Raw genomic sequence first — 24,991 nt, forward strand, 5'->3', positions numbered from 1 at the left:
AACTTTTAAGGAGTTTTACTATGATATGTCCTAATGTGTCATTAGATATACCTAAAATTAATATGTTTTTATCCTTGCAAATGTAAGTTTGTTTTTGTAAACTGTCTTTAGTGAAACGTCTCTTCACTATGGGCTTCGTGGACATCTGGGTGTCACATCAGAACAGAGTGGATCAGACACCCAAAAAGACAGCCCTCAGACAATGAATCAAAAAGAGATCAATTTTCAAAAAGTCAATAACATCTGAGCTTATCATGCAGTGACAGGTCCTACTATCTAGAGTCTGTATAAAAAAACTCACTGGGATCCAGCTGAATTTAGCCCCAGGCCCCCTGCTGGTTAATCCACCTCTGTTCTTTGATGACTACAAAGAGCTGTATTTTTCTTTAGAAATACAAGTCCAGAGCCACATTTAAATCAGACAGTAACAGATTGGATTAATTAATTGGATTCAAAACGACCTATAGATTTTTTAAAAAGTTTAACAGACAGACAGATAAACTTATAGAGAAAACATAACATAACAGAATATACTTAAAGATACTTTAAAAAACTAGAAGCTATAATTTGTCTTCGCTGGTTCGAGTCCACCAGCTATCAAGTTGCCTCTGACATGCTCTGACACCTTCACTGGCATAATATGTTGAAGGCTTTACCAAACTTAGACCAATGGTCAGAAAGTTGTGGCTGTTATTCTGCAAAAATCAACTTTGAACCAACTTTACAACGTTTACATTAAGTTGTCAGCCTGATTGCCAACAGCAAAACAACGACATAATGCTAGGGTCCACTTTAACTCAAGATTTGCTCTGCAATTTCTGGCAGCAGTGCATGTTAAATGTTCAAAGTTGATTTCTGTTCCTAATTGTAAAACTGAAAATAAAAGCCATTGAAGTAGCTATGTTTTTCCGCAAGTGATTGCATTCTGTGTCATACCGAATAGTGAATGCTTTTGTGTTAGAACTGATTATTTTCTGAGTGTGTAATTTGCATCTTTTTACGTGGTATAAAATGTAAGGAACAAACTTTTATAACATTATGTTATATGTATATTTGACTTATATGTTATGACAGGTATAGGCAGAAATCTTTCTGCAGGTGCAGGTGAATTTAAAATAATGTAAAATGTTAACAATGGCTTGAGATGTTGAACAATGCATCATGTTCATCCAATGCCATCTAACCACTGTTAGGTGGCTCACTAATGTGCAGTGAGAGATCATCAGGTCTGCTGTGGAAAGACTTTTCCAATTTCATTGGTCTGAACATTAGTACTTATTTACTGCAAATAAGTTTGTCTTTGTCAATGCTACAGTAGCAGGCAGAACAATTAAATACACTACCAGTAGGTAGCATCAAGGGGCTATAAAAACTGAGAGAACCTCCTATGTGTCTTTCTTCAATTCCTGTGGGTATATCAGGGTTGTGTTCAACTAAACAAATCCCAGTTTAATAATAACTAACTAATGTGCCATGGTGCAAGGAAGACTGGGAAACTCTTCTATACTAGACATCCATTACCATCATCACTGCATGAAGAGGAGGGTTATAAAATATATATATATGTAAAATATATTTAATATGTGTAAATTACTTTAATGTCATGAAGTTAGGAAATGTAAATATGGGTTGTGTCTATAGGGATCACTATGCAAACCATGGTTTCCAACCGGATGTTTATGTCTTTCCTATGCATAGTCTACGGAGCTCCAGTGTTGGTGCAATGAAAATATCCAACGCATCAAAGTTTTACGTAACTATTGGAAGATTTTGGCCGTTTGTTCACGTGTTATGTTAACGTGTCAGAGACAGACAGATAGTACCTGTCTATCTGTCTGAGCTCTGCCCTCCTCTCCACCATCTGCCGTTGCCAGGGTTTCCGTGTACTCGCTGCTGGGGCGAGCGGAGGCGCGTGAGTGTCACACAAACTGCCAGACATGGCGGCGGAGCCACAGCCACACTGGATTTCTGCTCTTCCGTCTTCTTGGAGTTACGGTGTTACTCGAGATGGACGGGTCTTCTTTGTTAAGTAAATATACCTCCATAAACCCACTCTGAAGTCATGCTTACGCGATCGTGCTTGAACGCCAGGTCTCCGTGTAGTAACGAACGCATTTCCTTCTCTCAACAGCGAAGAAGCCAAGAGTACAACCTGGCTGCATCCAGTCAGCGCCGAGGCAGTGATCACCGGCCACAGGAAAACTCCAGGTAAGCTGTCACCGAGCTACAGTTTTGTGTGCGGTGCAGTTGTAGTTGTAGTTATCCGTCTCCCCAAGGCGACACTTCCCACGCTCTGTGTGCGAGAAACCGTGACACCCTTGCGGTGTTAGAGTGGGCTTTTGGCGCTTGCACAGTGAAAAGTAAACCCTCGCCTGTCCACCCCAGCCCGGCTTCTGAGCCTCAACAGCCGGTCAGCGAAGTTCCCGACTGGACGATAGTTTACGACATGTTTTTCCAACAAAAACTAGCTTCGGGTGAATTTAGCAATTTGGGCAAAGAGTCTTTTATTCACATGTAAGGAAACAATCTACATTAAATGAGTAGGAAACGGTAGTATTGATCTTTGTGACAAGTAATCCGGCTTCTGCAGACCCTCTCCCACTCCAGGGACGTAGGAACTGTTTTTAAAGGCGGTGTCAGTTATTTACTCGTTGAGTAGAGGGTGGTGGAAGGCGGAGGGAGGGGTGCAGAATATGACACAAACCGAAAAAGCTGTTGCGACACAAACTTGCATAACCTTTAAAAGTGATTGTTTTTAATGAGCCATGCAGATACGAATTATATTCTTTTAAAGTTGCAACTGCAGTTTGCTATCTGTCTGAAAGAACACGTAATAAAATGCCTTTGCTAAATATTCAGAAAGCAAAAGTAAAAATATATGAAAGTCACAATTTGTTTACCTTGTTATTTAAAACATTGCTTATGGTCATTGGTTTTCATCCCTGTTAGGTCTTTGACTGCAAAACTGTAAGCGCTGCTAGGTAGTTATAGCCAGATAATTAAACAGTTAATTCTAATTATACACATGTAATAGTCGTGTAATGCCACGTTACACAACAAATTGTATCACAAGTTGGAATTTTACGTTAGAAAACTGATAATAAAATAACTGATTCTAACAATTTAGTCATTGATTGTGTGCAGTAGAGCTTTTTGACTGAGCTAAAGTCCTTGAATAGGATCTTGTTAAAGGCGTACGATCCCTGATTACACTGATGTACTGAATATACTGTTTTCTTAATATGATTTTAATGATTAATTAAAGCCAATATATGGTTGTAAAAAGAAAATTGATTCAAAAAAAAAAAAAAAGAGTAAACCACCCGGTCATCATAATTTCTGTTTTGCTATTATTATTATCATTTTTTCAGTTAGACAGAACTCATTATTATAACAGAATGGCCAGTTGTGATTTGTGGCTGAGTCGTTCCTGCGTCGCGGTGCTGCTCAGCCAGGTCTTCAGCCTACGCACAGTAGAGCAAAGAATGATCACTGGGATACTGCAACAGAAATTGACAGTGACTGTCTACATTCTGTGAGCTTTCCCACCTCCAGCAGCATGCCATGAGTCTGTGGCTGGAGATCAGGCACCACTTCCTTGACAGCGGTGACTTCACCCCCTCTCCCTCCTTTTTTGAAACTGTATATTCCATCAATGAATATTAAAGTCAGTCAATTGAAAGCCTAAAATTCTTTATGGAAAACGATCTTCTATGTGGTGAAAGGAACTTTATACATCAACACTTTAAATGTCTGTTTCTACATTGCCCTGCGGAAGGCTCCAAAGCTCCAGCCTTTAATAGCGTGTGTGCCAAATATCAATATAAGCTTCTTTCACTGTAATAAGCCTGTACTGTACCACTGTATACAGTAGCTGTCTCATAATAGCTCTGCAGAGACTCTTCCGCTGCTGTAACAGTGTAACTTCTACATCTCAGAAGGGCCGGGTCTAAAAGCAGTAAGGCTTAGTATAACAATACATTTTAATTTAAATTTTATTTATTCAATTTTGGAAAGCCCAACCATCAGCATGACTCACATTATATTCTGTAGTACACTGAGGTATAACTCACAATTGCTAAGGATGTGTTTGTCATTTTCCACCCATAAAAGATGTTTATGACTTCAATTTGCCGGATTGTTAAAATTTCTCCAAGGGACAAAAATCAATCTTCACTTATCAGATGTTTATGTCTCACTTGCATTTTCATTATTTTACCTTTAACTCTGAAGCCTGAAACTTTAGAGAAATGTTTTCTGTGACTCACATCTTTCTGTTTGTTGTTTTGTCATGTAACTATATATCATCCAGTCATTTATAGATGGACGCTGCTTGTGAGAGAGCGGACCTAAATCAATGACATCAAGCTACGGTTTACAGAATTCTAAGTCTCTTCCTTGTCATTAATATTTTGTTTTAACAATTTGCCTACTAGGAAGTACACCGCTGGCTGAGGTTCTTAAATTAAGTCAAAAATTGTTAATAATGTTTGAATTTATATTTGCTCATCTATTTGTTCCAGTTCTGTGTTTATAAACCTAAAAATCTTCTCTGGTTTTGTTCCAGACTTACCAACAGGATGGGAAGAAGGATTTACCTTTGAGGGGGCACGGTGCTTCATCAAGTGAGTTAAACCGCTAAAACTGCCTGCAATATTTACTCGTGTGATACGAGTTCACAGCACGGGCAACTTAATCATGAACACAAACTCAGTTATATCTGTTTAATTTGCCTGTAATGAAAGCAGCGTCGTTCAAATACCTGCTTCCTTTGAGAACGTGCTTGTGAACCACACTGACGTCTGGCCCTGGCTGTCTACAGTATATGATGAAACCTTTACTCCCAGTGTCTTGACTGTAAAGACCTGTTGCAAACGTTAATGATTACAGTGGACCATTGTGCAAATACAAGGCAGACATGGGCACAGTGTGGCAGCTGTCTACTGTGAGCAGTTTTTATTTATGCAGACTTATCCTGCTTGAAGCTGGGAACGTGGAGCCAAAATATACTATGTTCCCTTTTTTTGACAGTTTACCACAGAGTTGGAGTTTTTTTTTGGTCTCTTCCCAGCAAGAAATTAAACTTTAAGTAGACATTAACATTAAGTAGATGCTAGGAAATATTTTCTCAGAAATCTCCTGCTATCGATTTTGTCTGAGCATCATATCCCCAGTATTATTGTTTGTAATGCCTGTGTTGGCAGGAGAAAATGTGATTTATATCCTTCATGTCCTTGATTTGTTTATTTTGTACTTTTATTTTTTATAGCCATGATCTGAAAAAAGAAACTACTTTAGTCTTTGGCTGTCTTAGAAGTTGCAGATGCAAGTCTCCCTTTTTTTCCCCTTCGTCTCTCTTCTTCTGTACAGCACAGAAGCTACCAAGTACTGTCACTGCTCTCAGAAAGTCTATGCAAACATAGAATATCAGTTCTTTTCCATGTCTTAATAAAATACCTCTGTCACAATGCTGGTGTGGAGTTTTAACAGGGCAACACTACAATGAAAGTGTGTCTAAACTCTTAAAAAAGTCACTTAACAAGCTGCAAATGTGGGATAATACGGCCATGTTACTCTGAGCCAATCCTCCCATTCCTTCACTTCCTTATCTTCTTGAGGAGCTACAGTACACATGGCAGGTTGCCAGACAGTCGGAGTGAGAGGCAGTCACTTTATATTCCAGTGTTTTGTCACAGCCTTGTAGTTGAAGAGAAACATAGTTGTCATTCATTGGTTGATCTTTGCAGTTCAGGCTTAGTTGGGAGACAATAAACTTGTGACACTATTTTGAAATTATAACCAGGAAGTCTATTTAATTTCAGAGTCCTGAGCCACAGAGCTGCTGTAGCTTATTTACGGCGCTGATTTAAAGCGTGTGGCACTGTACTCCATAAATGGGGAATCACTTTATTAAATTTAGATTGATCAACTGTATTGTGATTAAATTTGTTTATCCTGCTGCAGTTAGTAGCTTTGAATTGACTGTTTCATTCAGGACACCCCTTATAGTTGATAAATTACTACTTAGTAAAAAGCATCCATGTTTTTTATGCCGCAGAACCCAGGACAAGCCTCCAAGACCATAATACCATCAAGAATTTTTGATGGTATTATGGCTACATTGACTAAATTTGATGAAACTCTCTCATACGTTGTTCTCGGAGAAAATGTATTGAATGCATAGAAAAAATACACACATACCAAAAACTGCAATGTTGTATCTTATTAGATAAGTCAAAAGAACATTGATTTTGTCCAAGCAGCACTTTCTATTTACATGGTCTTGATATATGTGCCTCCAAAAATGTATTTAAGAAAAATGTAATTAAGAAAGAAAGGAGGCAAAGGTCTTCGTCTTTGCCTTTTTTTTGCTTTTTCTCTAACTGGTAAAGTCTACACAAAATATATTGTTTTTGACTTTGTTCTTTGCAACAAAGTGTAGAAAATACTTCTCATCGTGTTATTTTTATTTGAACAAAAGCAAAAATCACATGAGCAGGTAGACTTTAACACCTTTCATTAAAAGCTAATATTGATTCTGTTAAGGGAGTGTTGATTGTTAGCCTAAACCTGGATGTTTTATTATTCTTCACATTTCTTTAAAAAACTGGTGCTTGGCCAGGTGTTTGTTCTTTCACGCTCTGCTTAGTGGGATCACTCAGAATTCCAGTGATAAGTTGTGGTTGTCATCACAACAGCCTGTCGTAAAACTGACTGCATGATGATAAACAAGGCACAGGATCACTTTGTAAGTTGGCTCCAGTGTTGCACCAAGGAAATCCCTAGAACTGAAGTGTTAAAATCTCTCCCTGCAAATTATACTCTGACTTACTGTTCTTACACAGAGATTTGGTGACAGGTTTATGTGATAACTTTCTTGGACAGGACAAGGAAGTAGTAAATTGTGAGACTCTATGTGATGCTGGAAAAATATTATTCTGTGTTAACTGCCCAAAGGCAACTTGCCTGAAGACAAGACCAAAATTCACTTTCTTCTCGTTGTTTGGGTAAAATTAATTTGGGTAAAAAAAACTTGAACATTATGTGATTATGTGAATGTGAAATGATTTTTTTGACTCTATGAAAAGATCTGGCCTGTTCACTGACTGGCTGTGAATGCTGCTTCACAGTGTGAGCATCCGGGAGCAGATTGTGCTGACGTGGTCTGTTCCATGATGGCATGCATCATAGAGGATGGAGTGCAGGTTGTTGGTGTCATCGTGTAGACCTGTGTCAGGGGCCGTAATGTAATTTGATTATTCAGCAGCAGTGTGAGCTTGGACAGAGTGAGTGATGGTCAGTGTGCAGATTTAATTGAATCCGTCAGCTTACTGCACTTCTCAGACGGAGCTGTCTTTTTCTTCCGTTTCACTGTGTCTTCTCGGTGCCAAACCACAGGGAAACTGTGGTTTACATTCAGCAAACAGCCAAACAACAGATCTGCCAGCAACTTTATTTACATTTTATTTAAAAACCCAAATACCATAGTAGTTACTACTCCTACCCAATACCTAGTGAAGCTACTGTATTTAGTTTTGTAAATCACATCACCATTTACTTAAAAGGCAAAAACAAATCACCAACATGAGTGTTTGTTCTTTTCAGTAACAATCTTGATACATTGTTATTAAATATAAGCACAAGTTGAAATTGATTTTTGCAAAACACTCAGTTGGTAAACATGGGCAAAGTAAGGCTGATAATAATTAGGTAGCATTTTTTCAGGGTGTGTTCTTAATCACTCAATATTTCTCAGCACAAAGTGGAAAATATTTTTTGTCTTTCACAATCCAGTTAACAAATAATGATTAGAATCAGGAAGTCGAAAGAAATATTTTCAGGAAGAGAAACATTATTGCTGGATGCGGCTATTCATCATTTCTCTGCACAAATGTCATTGAGCTATAAGAGCACAAGAGATTCCACATGGACTGAAAGACAATGGACACACCAGTCCGTGTTTTAACTGGTTATATTTAACAGGTTATTTTCTGCATTCTCTTCACTCAGGCTGTTATCAACAGACCATGCATCTTTGCTGGTACTGGTGTACATCAGTAGCCATAACTAGTAGGGCGTTACTCCTAAAAGAGTTTTGCTAACAGTTTGCTTATAAAAAGGGTGAACATAGGGAAGAGCAAGAGATGATGTTAGTTGTGAATAATTATAACATTTGCTACCTTTTGTGTGAATTTAAGTAATTGTATATTTTGTAATTAGCCACTTCGATGTTAGCCAAGAACCATTGAGAAGTTAGCCAAAACAAATATGAAGTCAGATGACTAATAAAAAGTGTCATTTTATCCCAACAAGAAGTATAAAGTTACTGAAAATACATTTAAATTTAGCTTATGTCTTATTTGAATGTAGCCTTAGAAAAATATGTAGTTAGCATAAAACAAGCATGACGTTCTTGCTCCATTTTATGGAGTTTATTGAACATAAGAGGTTTTCCTTTTAAATTGAATGGAAAATAGTATAAAGTAAATCAAATTTTATATTTGTTAAATCAAAATAAATGTTTTATTGCATTTGAAACAGTGGTTTCAAATGTGGTTGCTCTAACTGTAGATACTAATCAGGATCATTTTAATGTTGTTACCTGCTTATTCCTTGCTAGATTAACAGGTGAGTCACTAGTGCCAACCCCTCAGGCCTAACACACTCATAGCTTTTATCCGTGGCCCTTTGTTTGGCTAAGGAACATGGGAAAAATACTTGATAACTTGGAACAGCACCCAGCTGTTTTGGTACCTTTTTTCTTTGAGAACTGAAACAATAATCCACATTGCAGGATACCGTCTTTGTCAGGACAATGTGTGCTGTGCTGTTAGTACCACGTGTCTTGACTTTGTTGTGATTGAGAGCTTCATCCCTTGTTTCCTTGTGCCTCTGCAGAGGTAACTGGATCTGCTGGGCACTGGTTCTGCTGAACATGACATAAAATATAAGATTTCATCATCTTTGCATCCGCAGAAAACTTAATGGACCTTTTATGCCTATTTACTTTTTGTATTATGTTCTTCAGCTACACTTCAGGGCACGGCATCTTTTTATACTTTGGACATTTCTAGCACTTCACATTTCTAGTCTCGAGTACATCAGTGGTTTGCAGCTTGTTTTTCAAACACATTCTTACAACTGGGGTGCACATGAGAAAGTGGTTGGTGCTGTTGCTTCACAGCTAAAAAATCAGTTAGATCCCTGGTGGTCAGTGATGGGCCTTCCGTATGGACTTTAATTCTTCTCCTCTTCTATGTTCAGGTTTCCTCCCACAGTCCATAACCATGCAGATATGTATGTGGCTATGTTAATGACTGCCATATAAGGCTGTGGCCACCTCCACCAGCAGCACCCATGAAAGGATTAAGTGATGGAAAACTAATACATTTCTCAGTTTTTTTAAATAATGATGAATTATATGATTTGAGCAATTTACTAGCAAGTCGTCAAACAGTTTGTCCTTCTGCTGGTGAGGATACTTTGTCATCTGGTTTGAACTGACGCATTTGAGGAGTGTCAGCTGTAACAAATGTCTTCACAGTTCCTTATGTTTAATTACCGTTGCTGCCTAATTGTCTCTGCCTGTAAATTTAATTGTTGCTGTTTGGGTTAATGGCTGTTGGTTCCAGAATAAGATTGCTCATAGTTTTAAAGTATAGGAGTGAGCAATTAGTACGACACAGGATTCATTACTGACATATTAGAGTGCTGTACGGCCAAAGTTTCAGCTTGATTACAGCCCAGTCATTAATGTTTCATGCGATGACATTTTGTCAGTGCTTGCTGAGACTATTTTCCCACTTCCATACACTCATCAGTACAAAGTGCAACATAAAATATAAATACTTGTGTGCTGTACAACATTGCTTTCATTAGGCCATTCGCTTCCACTTCTCTGCATAATTCATCACTCGGAGGAGAGTAAAGCATTTCTAATGAAATTTGGCCAATTATGAGCAGAATCTCTCAAGTGTATTTGTGCTCATATTATTGCCTTAAAGCTACAGACAGTAGTGAATGGACTGTAGATATAATTTTTACCTTAATATTTTATCCTGAAGATTATTGCTTCTCTCATAGATAAATACTCCTCTCGCCGATTAATAATCAAATTCTATCCATCCAACCATTAATCATCTAGTATCATTTTAATTAAATTTTTGTTGAGTGTCCAGTCCCCAAGGTATTTGTCTAGAAAAATTCCAGCCCTCTGACAAATTTAGTTGGTGACCCCTGATCTACAGCTCATTCCTTTACAGCAGGGGTCTTAACCTCAAATGAGCGTGGGGCCACTGTTGCACTTGTCATCTCATTGGGGGCACAGGGGTCAGATTACAATACACTGACACCTAGTTGCGGCCCGCATGTGAGTGGTTTGTGGGCCGAAAGTGACCTGTGGACTGGGAATTTGAGACCTGGCTAAAGGTCGCTTTAGCCAACCCCAGCTGTCAACAGATGAGGGCGGGGTACACCCTGGACAGTTCACCAGTCTATCTCAGGGCCACATGTAGACGGAAACACCATTCACATTTATACCAATGGTCAATTTAGAGCGAACAATAAACCTGATCCCCTGATGAGCATGATCAACCTCTGTCTTTTAAAATAAAAAATCAACTTTATATTTCTGAATACATTTTACTTGACATATTTGAACCTGTTAAGATTCTTATCCAGGGAAGTTTGGATACAGTTCTTAATCATAGTTTAGTTTTTTATGTTTGGTTTACAGGAATAAATTAAACATGTCCTGGATCATTCATTAAAGTCTTCAGGTCCTAAGCATTAATGACAGTATGAATTTCAAGATGCATATGGATAATTTAAACTCTCCTGTCTCTCATGTCACTAGTTTTAAGGTATTTTCACTGCTGTTGTGCAAGTCAGTATCCCAGCTCAGATATAAGGCGTGGACATTCCCACACTCACACACTTTTTACTGTGACAGTGTGATAACTCCCATGATCCTAAAGCGTGGAAGTTTGGGACTAGGTGAATAAATTAAATGAAGTAAAACTAATCATATATATGAATGTGACTCCAATGTGGACCAGTGATGGGCTGGCGAACTGTCCAGACCTCTGTTTGATGACTGTTAGGTTTGGCCCTAGATCTTCATGTGAACCATAGCAGGATGGAGATGATGAATGGGCTGATGGTTGAATAAAGATCCATGACACTGCAGAAAGCTCTGAGGATGAGGTGGTTGAGTTCTTCTTTATGGTCTTCATCCCAGTGAGCAGTGATGTTTGCTCCTTTGAAAGTGTGTCATGCCAAATTAACACAGCTTTTCACTGCAGGCTGCCTTGCTGCCAGTGGTGCAGCAGACTTTTGACCACAAAGAAAAAGATTTGACTGGTTTTTAACGAAGAACATTTGGAGCTCTGATATTTTCCTCTTGTTATGGCAGGATGTCTGTACACACGGGATGAACCTTCTTTTCTAAGCATGCCTCGCAGTAGCAGGACATGTGAGTCGTTACTGGAATACTTTACAAACATCTGTATTGTGGAGCCATTTTATTTAGCAGGCAGAAATATGGATTGGAATTGGCATTGAGTCAATGAGAAGATTGTATGATGATGTGGGGCCAACAAAAGTTAATCAGGAAAACTGCACCAAAAGACTGTTATGAATATTGACAGAAACAGTCAAATCAAGCAAGTGTGCGGAATGTGAACAGAAATGTTCATCACTTACTCTATCATTTGCATAAAAACCTAAAACCCGGTCTTAGTGCTCAGCCGTCAAACAGCAGCCTGTAAAATATAAATCAAGCAAAGACACAACGTAGCATCAACCTTATTATATCAAGTATAAAAGTCACATGCCTATGAAAACAAGCCATATCATAAGCCATATATTTGTTTTTGCTCAACTGATATTATCTGTCTCATTTGTGTAAAGTGTAAAGCTAAATTTAAATTAAAAAAAATGCTAACCTCCACATTAGTGGTGTATACAGCAGAGCTGTAGAGATGACCTTCAAACCTGAGGCCATATGCAGTGACTTTCACATTGTCAGCTGCTCAGTTGTGTAACTGCTTGTGTTAAGTGCAGATTTGTTTGAATATCTTAGGGGAACATTTGTCTATATTAAAATCAGAATCTAGTTGACTGTGCGGTTTGTTGCAACAGTAGGTTTATGCAAATGAGTCATGTTTACACTCATCATCACACTTGATGTCAAAGATGTCAAATGTATAGAAATCCTTGAACTAGAACCCTCCTTATATTATATCATAACTGAAAATTCACTCTCAGTAGTGCGAGTGTCAAGGAAGAAACATGTTCCTTGTGATCTGAAATTGCATTACTGAAAACAAGAATATTTGTTTTAATTAGTTTTGTTCGCAGTCAGTGTCTGTGTAGGTTCTCAGTCATCCAGGTCCAAGAGGCTTCTTCAGTTCCTCTTGGATCTAAAGAACTGAAGAAGCCTCTTGGATGAGAGGTGAAACCTCTTTAAGAAACCTACACCGTCCAGATGCCCTCAATGTAACTATTTTTGGATTAGCAGTTAGTATTTCTCTGTTTTGTCGCAAGAAATTCCAATAAACACTGGTGTATATTCTAAGTTGCATTGCTTTAAAATGTGATAGCAACTGGACTGTCACTTCACCGTAAACCATTATAATCCAACATTCTGACAATATTCAATTTTTCATTTGTACATGTCAATTTTTTATGCCATGGGCATAGAGCTTTCTTGTTTTCTTCTCTGACTCTGACTGTTGCAAAATTGTATTCAGGGAGTAACAGAGTTCTACTGAAATGAAGCTGCACAGTGAATATGAGCAACAGATCATGGTTTATTTAAATCAGAATAAAACCAATGTACCTGCTATAAACTCATGTTTCAGCTGCAACAATACAAAGAGAAGCACAGTAGAATTACAGTAATTATATACAGTTATACTTAACAGTTGCAATCCCTTTTTTATTGAAATATTATTTACTGTTCAAGTATAAAGTTAAAAGATGCTATATACTTCTAATTATGTCCATTGTTCAAGGGAAAACTTGGAGCAGTGTCCATTTTTACTCTCACTGTCTCTGCAATTTTGAAAAAAGAGAAAACAGAATGAAAAGGGAACGTGTCGATGGTCTGGCAGTTGTCCGATTTGTCGCACCACTGTGTCACAGCGACAAAAACTTTTTGCCACTGCGTCACTGTCAAACTATCTGTGCACTGTAGTGCCACTTGTTCCATTGCTGTTGCTCTTTTTTGGCACAAACAATGAAATCTCTGTCAAAGTCAGACCGGCCCTGGCAGTAGCACTGCTATAGGGTCAGTAATTTGATATTGGAGTATGTCAGTATACAAAATTGTCCTGAATCGAAGGTTCAACATTTACATTGACATCAAGCTTTTTACACTGTAGGAACAAACTGAGACACAACAGATCAGTTGTTAACTTCTTTCTATATCATTGTGTAAAACAACTGTGTTGACTGATTTGAAACCTCATCATGATGACGATGATGGTGTTTGGTCAGCAGGTTTTAGCAGACTCAACTCAAACTCAATGAAAACCACCTTTTGCTGTGCACGTTCATGTGACAAGCATGCAGCAGTCAGCGAAAAGGAAAACCTCAACAAAACCCAAACTTCTCTATGACAATCCCCATACAGACTGATAGAATTAACAAACCATCCTCTGGGGACAATGCCCTTATTCGTCAAATCTCTAAGTGCTTATTTTCTCCCTGGATGTCAGCAGTAGGCTTGTGTCACTGGCCACTGACTCATTTTCTCTCTCAGCATTTGGTTTCCAAACAGCTCACCTGTGTGTGGGTGTTGATCAAGGAAGGAAACCAGTGGATCTGGATCTGCAGAGCATCACCGTCTCATCCTGGCTCTTTAACTCTCCATTGTGAATCTGGGTGCTGACAAGAAGGCAGTTAAATGGGCAGGTTCTGAGCTGCTCCCAAATGTTAAGTCACCAAGCTGCCATCTGGATAGATCTGAAAGAGAGACAGAAAAAAACATGGATGTGTTTTTGTGTTGATTTTGTGTGTGTGTGTGTGTGCATGTAAACATATGTGGAAGAAAAACCCTTTGAAGCTGGGGCTTGCCTCAGGTGACGATGAAAGAGTTTCTCAGTGAAAATTCACTTCAGACAAATTTTGCTTTCTCTTTAGTCACAATATTCTTGGCTGCATATCTTAGTTTTTGGACACATTGCTGACAAAGCATTTACACTAATAGTCTTTCTTTGGGAATTAAGAAGCAGAATGATAGCTATACTGGAGTGTTTGTTCTCAAAGTGAGGGGCGAGCCCCCTTGGAGACAAATCACTTTTTCATGGTTGGTTCAGCAAGGCCAATCAGTTTTTGTAAAAATTGATTATCATAGGTGAACAATACACACTATTTGGTTTTCTTACTCTCTGTGCAATAATCTTTTTTTGCAATTGCAAAAAAAATATTTTAAATGTTATAATAAGTATAGCTAAATGTACTCTGCACCTGAACATAATCAGATTAAACAAGCACTGCCACAGAGTATTTTTTTAAAATTATTATTGTTATTCTCCGGGCAGTTGATATAAGTATGAAATTGAATAGACGCCAGTTCTCGGCAGCCACATTCACAGAACCACTATCTGGGGTTTAGATTGTTTTGTCCCATGTTATCTGATTGTACATTTGCTGGGCAGCTGCAATCTTTTCACTCAAATGTCACTGCTGTCACTCACACGAGTCCTCAGTTGCCAAAGTTTGGCTCAAAAAGGTTGAATCCAGGTAGACTATGACTTTTGTCTTATTGTGTTAAAAAAGAAGTTGGAGTTGGTCTATGACAATCCTAAACCGTATGTTGGATGTTTTTAAATTGGCTTCAGGTGCCTAAGTGACTCTCTGAGAAACAGTCAGATGTTTGTCTAAATGATCGAAATCTCTGTCTGGACTTGTTCATCAGCACCTGTCAGTCTCCTTATGCTGCTAATGGGAAAGTGTTTTGTTGTCATTTTGTAGTGCACAAGAAATTAATCTTGATTATTACAAATCTGTTCAGCTCTACCTAGATTTGAATACAATCACTATGTGCAGCGCAGAAGTATAAATAATGTATGTTGACTGAACGACTCTTTGTTCCTTAGTTCTGTGGTGTCTTTAAGCCCAGAGACCTGTTGAATTTGAGTAATCCCTGCAGTAATCTGCCTATTCTTAATGCTTCCAGGGCCAAACCTGAGGACAGCTGCCAGGGTTGAAGTCATGCTGTTAACTTTATTATTATTCCAGACTTTTGTTTAATAACCAGTGCGTTGATAATTAACAAAAGTGAATTGGATCGCAAAGTACCCCTATTTTTTCCCCATCTAAACGTATCTCAGTCTTTTATTCCTTTATTTGGAAGTCAGACAGTGATATAGAGTTTGAAATGCACAAGCTTTAGTGATTTTCCAGCAGTTTGGTCTCAAGCCATGTGTGCTGCTTCAGTATCTTGGCATTCCTCTGCTCTTCTCTGATGTCTAATTTTCAAATATACCCATCCAAGAAGAACTCAATATTGCTGGGAAGTTTAACCTTCCATTAATACTGCAGCAGTGATTGAACTTTTGATTGAAATTGTCTCAGTGAGACAAGTGTTGAATAGAGCCTAAGGCTAGACTTGAGTCATTATGGAGTAACTTTTATGTTCTGAATGATACTGCTTTATTTTCCACATTGATATAGTTTTTTTTGTGCCTTGTGCCTTTTGTGCATCTAAAGTGCTACAGCTGCCATTAAATGCCATGACAAAACTTCTGTCCTAATCTTTTCATGCCCTCTCTATTTTGCTTGTCTGTCTTTCTCAGTCCAGTGGACAGTGCACGGTCTGCTTGTTTCCCAGATGGTCTGTGATGATTAGGGCACTTTTGGAAGCCATCACTCTGTTCAAATGCTCCACAGCTGTGAGCTCTTGGAGCACAATGTTAAAACATCCACAGAGGACTGGCCTGATGTAAATTGTTACACACTGAGCCTCTGAATTTGTCTTTATCTAAATGCAGGCAGTCAGCAGTTGCGTTCCCTCTTTGCCCCTCACCCCCTCGCTGACCTTTCAGGAGGAATCCAACCTATGTTCTCACAGTCATCTAAGATTCATTTGAAAGAGCCATTAAAACATCTTTTTCTGTCACCTTGTGAGAATTGAAAAGGCTTGTTTGTGTTTGGCTATACTGAGACACTGAATGCTGCCAAGTTTTCAATTTAGCAGCAGCGAAGCAGGGATCAGAATCGTACCCTCCTGGTCCCCTGGCTCTGCCTTATTACCTCTCCTCTCTCGCTTGGCAACAGTGTGGGCTTCACAGCTCCCATGTAGACCTGAAGGGCCCCATAAGGTCTGCAGTCAAATAAGGCAGTCTGCTCCGATTGTGTTTTATCAACAGAACACTGTGTCTGTCTGTGAGTAAGGTGTCAAGATAGTCCTCCATTTTATATTTCAGGTACGGGAACAAATGATCAAACTCCATGACTTTATTGATATTATTTATTGTTTTATTTTATTTATGTGTGAAATCTGAGGTTTAATATTTCCGTCATCCACAATGTAAGGACTAGTACATTTATGTAAATTTATGTAACTGGTAAAAGGTATTTTTTGTACCTGTTTTGCTGTAGCATTTTCTTTTACAACCAGTTGCAGTATAAGATGTGTTGGATCTCTGCATGCAGTGGTCCTTGTGTGTTCAAAGCTCATTCAGAATTCTGCTGCTTGGTGGGACTTTAGATAGAAATTCTATCAAGGTCATCAGGGCTGCTCCAGTTTTTGTCTGAACATATTCAATTAAAGGTCTAAATTAAGTGGGATTTAAAATCCTCTCATACAATGTGTCTGCTGAGAGCTGGTTACCTGCTGAAGAGAGGAACTCTCCTGTGTCTATGTGAACAGGGAGGGATTCATAGGGAGATGCTGTGATTGGATAATACACTGTGTTTATTACTCAACTGTAGAGTATTGACTCTTCTGCTGTCTCTCCCACACTGCGTCCTCAGATCCGTCTATCTCTGCCTAAACAAATATTTGAACTCCAGTACTAGCCTCACATTGAATGCCCGCTGTGATTGATATTGCACATTTGTGTTTCTCACCGAACTTAATGCCATCACTAGAGCGACCAGAAAAGGAATGCACCAGGGTTTGGTTGTGGGTTGGTAGGAAATGGGGGGGAAAGTTTGTTTAACAAACGCTAAAGTCTGAAGAAACAAACAGGTTAATATTAAAGACTCGGGTTCTTTGAGAATAAAAAAAGCACGGAGCTCATGGATATCCTTACAGCTAAGGTTGAATTGTTTGGAGATAAAGTTAGAAAAGAGATGGTGGATGGTTTGGACGTGCTGAGAAGTGGTAGTGGATATAGTATTAAACAAAAAATGTTTGAGATGAAACTGACAGGTGAGAGGAAAAGAGGAGTGGATTTATGGAAGTAATGAAACCGGACATAGAGGTGGATGGTACGACAGTAAAGGGGGCAAAGAACAGGGTGAGATGGATGATGATCAAGCTGTGGTGACCTGAAATGTTAACAGCTACAAGGAGAAGAAAGGGAAGAGTTAGAAGAAGACATAGAAGACAAATAAGAAATAGTAGAAGAATTAAAGTAGTAGTTGTAGAGGAAGAAGTAGTAGATGAAAATGTAGCAGTAGAAGGAGAAAAGAAAAGGAAGAGGAAGAAGTAGAAGCTGGCTAGCTAAAAGAAGTACAGCAGTATACCAAAACATCTCACTACACTCACACATAATATAATACCAATCATCAATTATACACATCCAAATTCATTCTGAATTAGGTATTGTAACATCTATTAAGAAATGTAAAATGTTAAACATCTTGTCCCCATCTAGGCTAAACTACTTTTGCTAACCCTTCAAACTTGCTTAATCTTTGGATTTTTACAGCCACTGCAACACACACTGATTATTATACAAAATATAACATACTTTTTTATTATCTTTTGTTTTATTTCAAATAAAATCAATGCATGCTGTGCTTTGACTTGATACCTTTGCCCAAAGTATTGCAATTACTTGTTAGCACACTCCAAAGCAGACACAGACAGCTGGCAGCCTGCAGGGCCTCATGTGACTCCAGTGTTTATTAAATGAAGATAGTTTATTTCAGTTTACATTTTTTGAAATATCAACAATTAATTTAAGGCTTCCACAGTGTTAGGGAGTAGCTTCATGATATCAAGAGGCCTTCGTAGGATGCATCTCTGCAACAAGTTAGCAAGTTTACATTTGTACGTTATCACAAGTGTGCACTTCTGTATTGTGTTTCTGTTTGACAGACACACAGAGTATAAAACCACCAAAGTCTTTAGGATTCGTTTAAAGTAGGAAACCACATGATGTTTGTAGGTGATTTGGTTGTTTTACAGCATCTATTGGAATCCTACAGAGCAAGAGAAAAGCAAAGCTGGATTGTGTGGTCCAGTTATACGTGGAAGCACTGTAGAGTGTAAGATTAAGATGTTTCGGTGCATAACTAGTTGGCTTTCAAGTCACAGCACAGCATTAACTTAAGAAAAAAATGAACAGTAATCTGTTATGAGTCAGTATGCAGCAGTAAGTACTGATACTTTTTAAGAACAAGCTTAGTGTCAACCTGTTTGTCAACATCAGGATGGTAGCCTGTAGCTTTTCACCTAGTGCAGTACTTCTCAAATAGTGGGGCAGGTCCCCTGAGGGTGGTGAGGCGCCGGAGGGGGGCATGAAATGCAGCATAAGTCTACCATTGCTGTAATGCATGAATGATAACAAGCCTCCAGTCACTAGGTGGCAGCAACTCATACAGTCGTTTGTAAACAAAAAATAATTAAGATCCACTGTTCTTTCCTTTTTTCTTGAACTTCTCAGCTCAGCTCTGTTCTTGTTGTGTTGCACCTCGTCTAAACCAGATGTTTTTTGAGCAAAAGTAGTGTCATCCTGCCATGGCAGATAATGATTATCTTCTCTACTCCTGCTTATTTCATATTGACCTTGAAGCATGTGGACACTTAGTTTCTAAACCTCTCTCAAACAATGATGGCTTAGTAAAAAAAACAAAAAACGTCACCACTTGTCTTTAAATGAATACAAAATAACAAAACTGTGCATGCTTATGCTCCAATCACACATTAGATCGTTGTGGCCTTTTATCTGTGTTTCAAAGCTGTGTGTTTTGGGATGAAATGAAATGGTACAGCGTTGAAATGCATCAACAGGAGCTGTTGAATGTGTCATAATGGTTGCACCATGTAATGATCCATATAACTAATCAGCTGTTGGACAGTTGTAGTATCTTGCTGCAGCAGGAGAAAGAAGTGCAGAGTCCTGTTTAAATATCAGCAGTAGTTACTTGAGGATAAATTGAGCGTTGGCATCACCTTGCTACTATTCACAAACTAATGTGGAGCCATTTGTGCTCCACGTGCTGATGTGGAAGATCACCACAGTATTTCACTGTTAGGGACCTCTGCTGGTGGTTCCCATAAATACAGCCGTAACTTTGTGGTACAGTGATTGATATGTTTTTGCCTGTGGCCACCTTGTGTAAGGTGAAGTGGATTTAGCAGCGATTGTTTCAAGATGTCTTCTGTATGTGACAGCTTTATTACTGCCTGCCACCAGGCTGGCGTCGGTTCCCGTTGAGTATGTGGGCGATGTCATATGTGTAGACGAGATAAACATGACTGTACAGTGGATGGTGACACATGATGTAATGTGAAAAATATCACATTACATCATATCAAATATCACATTAATGGACATTGTCATAAAACTTCACAGAATATCAAAACCAGGCCAGTAAGGAGTCATTCAGTGTGCAGGAGACGGTGTGTACACTAGGTGTTTGCTCTTGGCCAAGTAGAACAGAGTTCAAGATGGCTGACAAACAACACAACCTTAGCAGATGTTTTAAATACTTGGTCCATTTATCAAAATCAAAAGAAAAACACAAGGTTCTTTCAAAGGATTTTTAAAAAAGAAAACTACAGCTAATTAAAAGGCCACTGTCAAGATGCATCAGCTGTACCAGTACAATTTTAAGTTATACTTCTGCATATTGTTCTTGACATTTTCCCCATGTTAATAATTCCTTTATTGCATTAGAAACACATAAAAACAGTTTTGAACACACATACATCTGCCTGCTGTTCCAGAAGTATGGCGAATAAAAATGTGTGTGTTTGTGTGTGTTTGCCGATAATGAGAATATTAAGAAATAGAAAATAGAAATAATGAGTGATGAACTCTGATTGGACTGTTGTCACTTGAGACGAGACTTTAAGGTACAGCTGAAGTGATCGTGCTGTGCTGAGCTGTCCACTGTAAAACTATAGTTTAGATCAGGCACAGATATGAAAACTGTCTGAAAATAGATCAGCCATTCGCCCTCAGAGTTAGTCTACATCTGTCAACATTAGGCTTAAGAATGCATTCAGAAAATATTCAGGGGAAGAGGGCTTCAAATTTTTATGTAGAGCTGGTAAAATTAGATCAGATCACTGAGGAAGAGTGGGAACAGGGTCTTAGAGTTTCTTAGAGTTTGAAGTGGGATGTAGGTAAAACCCAGCTGGCCATGCTGATGGCACCATGTAAGTAATGAGCTACTAATGGACTGATGTTAGGAGGTTGCCTCTGGCAAAGATGAGAAAGCTCTTTGTGAGTTATGGACCTGCTTTTAAATTCACTCCACTTCTAATTGGAACACAGCACCAAGTTTTACCTGACAAAATAAACCTGCACTTAGTGATTTGGTGTGTTTAGGGTTTTTTTGGCAGTGACCTCTAGTCCAGAATTCAACTGATGGCTTGTGGACCTTAACACGAAACATCAGGAATAAAGTGAAATGACGTCACCGCTTTGAGAGAAGATGAGAGTCTTAGTCTATATGTGAGAACATGCTTTATGACTCTAATGTGGTCACAGTATATAACGTGGCAAAATGTTTTTAAAGCAGTATTTTATCTATATATGTTATTCTACTGGGTAACCTTGACTTACGATGAATGTAAACAAACCCGCCTTTCGTGTATAGTGCAGCGCGATGGCGTATTCATCCACTGTGCTGGCAAAACTCCTGTTCGAACTAATAGACGGCCATACGTCAGAACAATTGAACAAGACTTTCCTAATAAATTCATGAAAGATGGTGATGTAAACACAAAAGGTTGAGGATGTCGTAAACTGAAGACCCTCTATACATTGTTCAATTTTATACATATTGTACAGTTAATAATGTTGTGGTGCTGTGATACTTCAGAGTACTCAGGTATGCACTTCTTTTCAACCAAGAAGAGTTTGATATAGATCTCTGTCTGTTTATCTGTCTTGCTCTGCTGTCTGTTTCTTTGGAAAACTTTATGCAATCGGTGGCATCAACAAAGGGGCAAGTCAAAAAGTTGTCCATATAATAACAAGATTAAAAAAAAATCTTATTTAAAAAGTAAGTTTTAAGGTCTAAACACTCCTGTGAGCCATAATCTGTTTTTGAAAGATTTTTTTTTTAGTTTGAGAAAAACAAAACCAACAGCTTTATTTATTTATTTTTACCAGGTTTCCATTTATAAGGGATACAAATGTAATGAGTATTATTGATTGATACACCTGGACACCTTTTAAGGAAATTTTAAGAGCTCTTCGACTTACCCCGGTGGTATTTACTACTTTGAATTTGATTCATCTAAAAGCATCGTTCAGAACAAACTCTTTTTATTGCATCTTCTGAGATGAAGGTACATAAATTCACTGACATCATCCACGTCATCTGTGTGGGTCTGGTCGTTTATGCCTGCTTGTTACGACGGGCTCATTTTGAAAAGTGCAGTTCTTTTGCATCTGTTTCCAGCCATGGTGATTGCTGACTGTGCTGCTTAAACATGAAATCAGCGTTAAAACTGAAACCAGATGGCAGCTTGTATCCCAAGTGTAACTTTTACTATCTACCAGAAGAGGGCGCCACTGCAGCATTTCTTGGTTTATAGTCACATTGGGTACGTTTCAGTTGTACAGGTTGATAACAGCTGTGGCCACCAGGTGTCAGCGTTGAGCTTTGAAATAAAACATCATTCCATTTCAATTCTCTAGGATTTACACATTTAAACCATCCCTAAAAAAGCGCCTCGTTTTTTGGGCGCTGTTCAACTATTAAAAGGTCAAAGGTAGCATTGACTTTAACATGTCACATGTTATGGGAAATATTTTTTAATACATAGACTGTATGAAATAATGGATTCAATGTGGATTGCCAGGTATTTTGTGTCTCAGTAGGTGGTTTGAAGTTGAATGCTTGTGACACTGAAGACAAGTCCTAACAACACATTGAACCCTCCCCCCAACTTGCTCATTGTTTGTATTTGTCCAGGTAAGTACATGCTCAAAGAAAAGGCATTTTAAGTTGAAGTTGGGGGATGACTTACTGAATTCATCCACAGATTTGTTTATTCTCACGGTGAAAAGCACAAAAACAGATTGTTTTCTGTTTTACAAATGGCTGCTCGGCTAATCTTTCCACAGTCCTTTGAAGTTTCATATTTCACACAATGTTCTCACTTCCAGATTGGAATGGCCGTGAACTGTGAACCATGTGGGCGCTGCACCATCCATTCATTTTTCTTCTGTGTTTTCAAAGAATTCCTTTAACTCCTCCATTCTACATGTTAGACCTAAAGATGACGAATCGCTCCTGTAACATGTGACACATGCAGCTGTTGGTCAGAGGGCTGTCATAAGTACTGATTCTGCACCCCACAGTAGACAAACACATTGTCATAGGACTTGTTAATGTGAAACAAATACAGTCCTTCTTCAGTTATTATAAATAAACTGACCGCGGGGTTTTGAGAACGATGGTCTCTAAAAAAAAACAAAACAAAAACAACAGGATTTGAGCTTTGGAAAAAAACCAAAAAAGGTTGTTGTTCTTCGTCTCAGCGGCTTTGAGTAATGCAGCTGCACCTACCACAACAGCTGTGGAGACGTGAGAGAAGACACTCCCTGTACACAGCTGATAAAGAATGAGTCTTCCACGTTTATTAAGGTCAAATTAGGAAGACAAAACCCTCCAAATTGGATTTCATCAAATGTATTTGTGCCATTAAAGTTTCCGTTTGAATTAATAATGTGGGTGTCACGTGACAAAAGAATAGCGACAGGGACACTCCACACAGATGTGAGGCTGAGGCACTATCTCAGCTGACTGCACTGACATGAAAATTGTCCTCAATTTGTCAGATGTGGGATTGTCCTCTCCGTGTTCCCAGTTGTCTCTCTGTGTCATCGATTGGCCCCGTTTGAATATGGATTAGTGTCACACAAGTCTGTGGAAAACAGTTCACTCAAATGTTTTTAAATTAGCAGTTTGCATAATCTCACCTTTATTGTGCTAATATCGCCTGCAGGAACTAACTTGTCATTCAAGTGCGGTGCTGTTTGTTTCTTCTTTTCTTTTTTCATTTCTTTATGTACTTATGTACTTTTCTTTATTTAGATTTTATGTATATTTTCTTAAAAGTCAGCCTGGAGATGGAGTGTAAGCATCAGAATTTTTATCCATGGAAACACGGAACAGTTAGCACTTTCACAGGGGCTTTTTGATTTTTTTTCTCTAGCTCAGTATTTCCCAACCTCTTTTGAGCTACAAACTCCACCAAAATCACCAAAAGTGATGAAAATATAACGATATTCCAGTTTCAATTCATTGTGAAAGCCTGTTTAGTTGAACACAACACTGATATACCTGCAGGAATTCATGAAAAGTAGGACACAAAGATCTTCTTCAACGGCTCTTAGTCTCACATAGGTAGCCTGTGTTAGTTTTCACACTAATTAATTGAAATTTGTATAATTTTCCAGGGTCCACCTGATAATGACATACGCAAAGGAAGTAAAACTGAGGTTTAAGAGGAGGGTGTGGTTAATCTCACAGTGTCTGTCAGTTCTTCAGAGCAAACAAACAGTATGACCACTTACATGCTGTACATTCTACACTTCAAGTCAAGGAACTCTTCAATGTCTTCCCACTTGTTTTTTTGTTGCAAAGATTAGAAAAATTAAGCTTAGAGGAACTCACTGCTTTTACTGAGAGATCACAGTAATGGTGTCTGATCGTAGTTATTATTCCTCCTGTTTCTCTGGTGTGTCACTATCACATTTTAGTACACCCAAATGTACTGTGGTTGGGTGCCTTTTTGCTCCCATCTCCCTCTGCCTTTGTCTCTGACTGACCCTATTCTGTAGGTCGTCATTTCTCTAATCTGATGTGTGACAGTGCAGCATCATATCAGAGCACACTCTGTCACAAGTGTCTTTAAACTTCTTTTAATGCTGTATCTTTTATGATGTTGTCAGTCAAAGCTCATCAATTTTTTAATTTATTATATTAACTGTAATGTATATATATATATATATATTTCTTTTCTGTGGTTGTGGTTAATTCTGTCACTGTATAAAGCAGTTTTTTCTTCTTCAGAGTGACAGATGGATCAATGATAATTACCACCAGGGGTGGTGTGTCTGTTATTTGTATGTGGCAGCAGTTGATGAGATTGGATTCTGCTCGTATATTGAGAGCGCAATCCTCTCTGTCACACATCCCTCTCTCTCTGTCTGTGTACCTCGGCCTCGCCTCCACATACACACTAGACAGTAACTTTGCATGATATTACTGGTTTAATCAGAAGTAGGCCAGAGCAGAGGCCTTGTCCTGTGGTAAGTCTACTGAGCATGCTCAGAACTGCTTAGGGCGAGGTAGTGAGTCAAGATCTCATTCTATATCAGCACATCTCTCTCTCTCTCTCTCCTTGCTGCTCAGGGAAAACATGTAGACATCTGGTTTGATTGTTTTTTTTTTCTTTGATTTTTTTGTAGTTGGTATAGGCTGAGATTTTGAGAGATTTGTGTCGTATAAAATCAAATGCAGTCCTTTACTGTCCCTGCACCTTACTCATGTTGATGCTGATTCATTCAGACAGCGAGTTCAGTCACCAAACAAGTCAATGCCATAAAAGTCCAGTCTTTTG

At 38.6% G+C, this 24,991-nt stretch overlaps 1 protein-coding gene across 7 annotated transcripts in view; it reads left to right on the forward strand.

Annotated features, from left to right (window-relative positions):
- Window positions 1-1,161: 1,161 nt before the first annotated feature.
- Window positions 1,162-24,991, forward strand: part of LOC103380430 (pleckstrin homology domain containing, family A member 5) — a 69,445-nt gene continuing 45,615 nt past the window's right edge. For 2 of the 7 annotated variants that reach the window (XM_025055906.1, XM_025055904.1), the window contains exons 1-3: window positions 1,690-2,029; window positions 2,132-2,208; window positions 4,568-4,625. In XM_025055906.1, the coding sequence (XP_024911674.1) occupies window positions 1,938-2,029; window positions 2,132-2,208; window positions 4,568-4,625 (227 nt within the window). In that variant the 5' untranslated portion in view covers window positions 1,690-1,937. Of the gene's footprint in view, window positions 2,030-2,131; window positions 2,209-4,567; window positions 4,626-24,991 lie in introns of all 7 variants that reach the window. The other 5 variants (XM_025055907.1, XM_025055908.1, XM_025055903.1 and 2 more) reach the window with 5 other exon arrangements.

The sequence above is a fragment of the Cynoglossus semilaevis genome, chromosome 6, assembly GCF_000523025.1.
Source record: "Cynoglossus semilaevis isolate Cse_v1.0 chromosome 6, Cse_v1.0, whole genome shotgun sequence".
Taxonomy (NCBI): Eukaryota; Metazoa; Chordata; class Actinopteri; order Pleuronectiformes; family Cynoglossidae; genus Cynoglossus; species Cynoglossus semilaevis.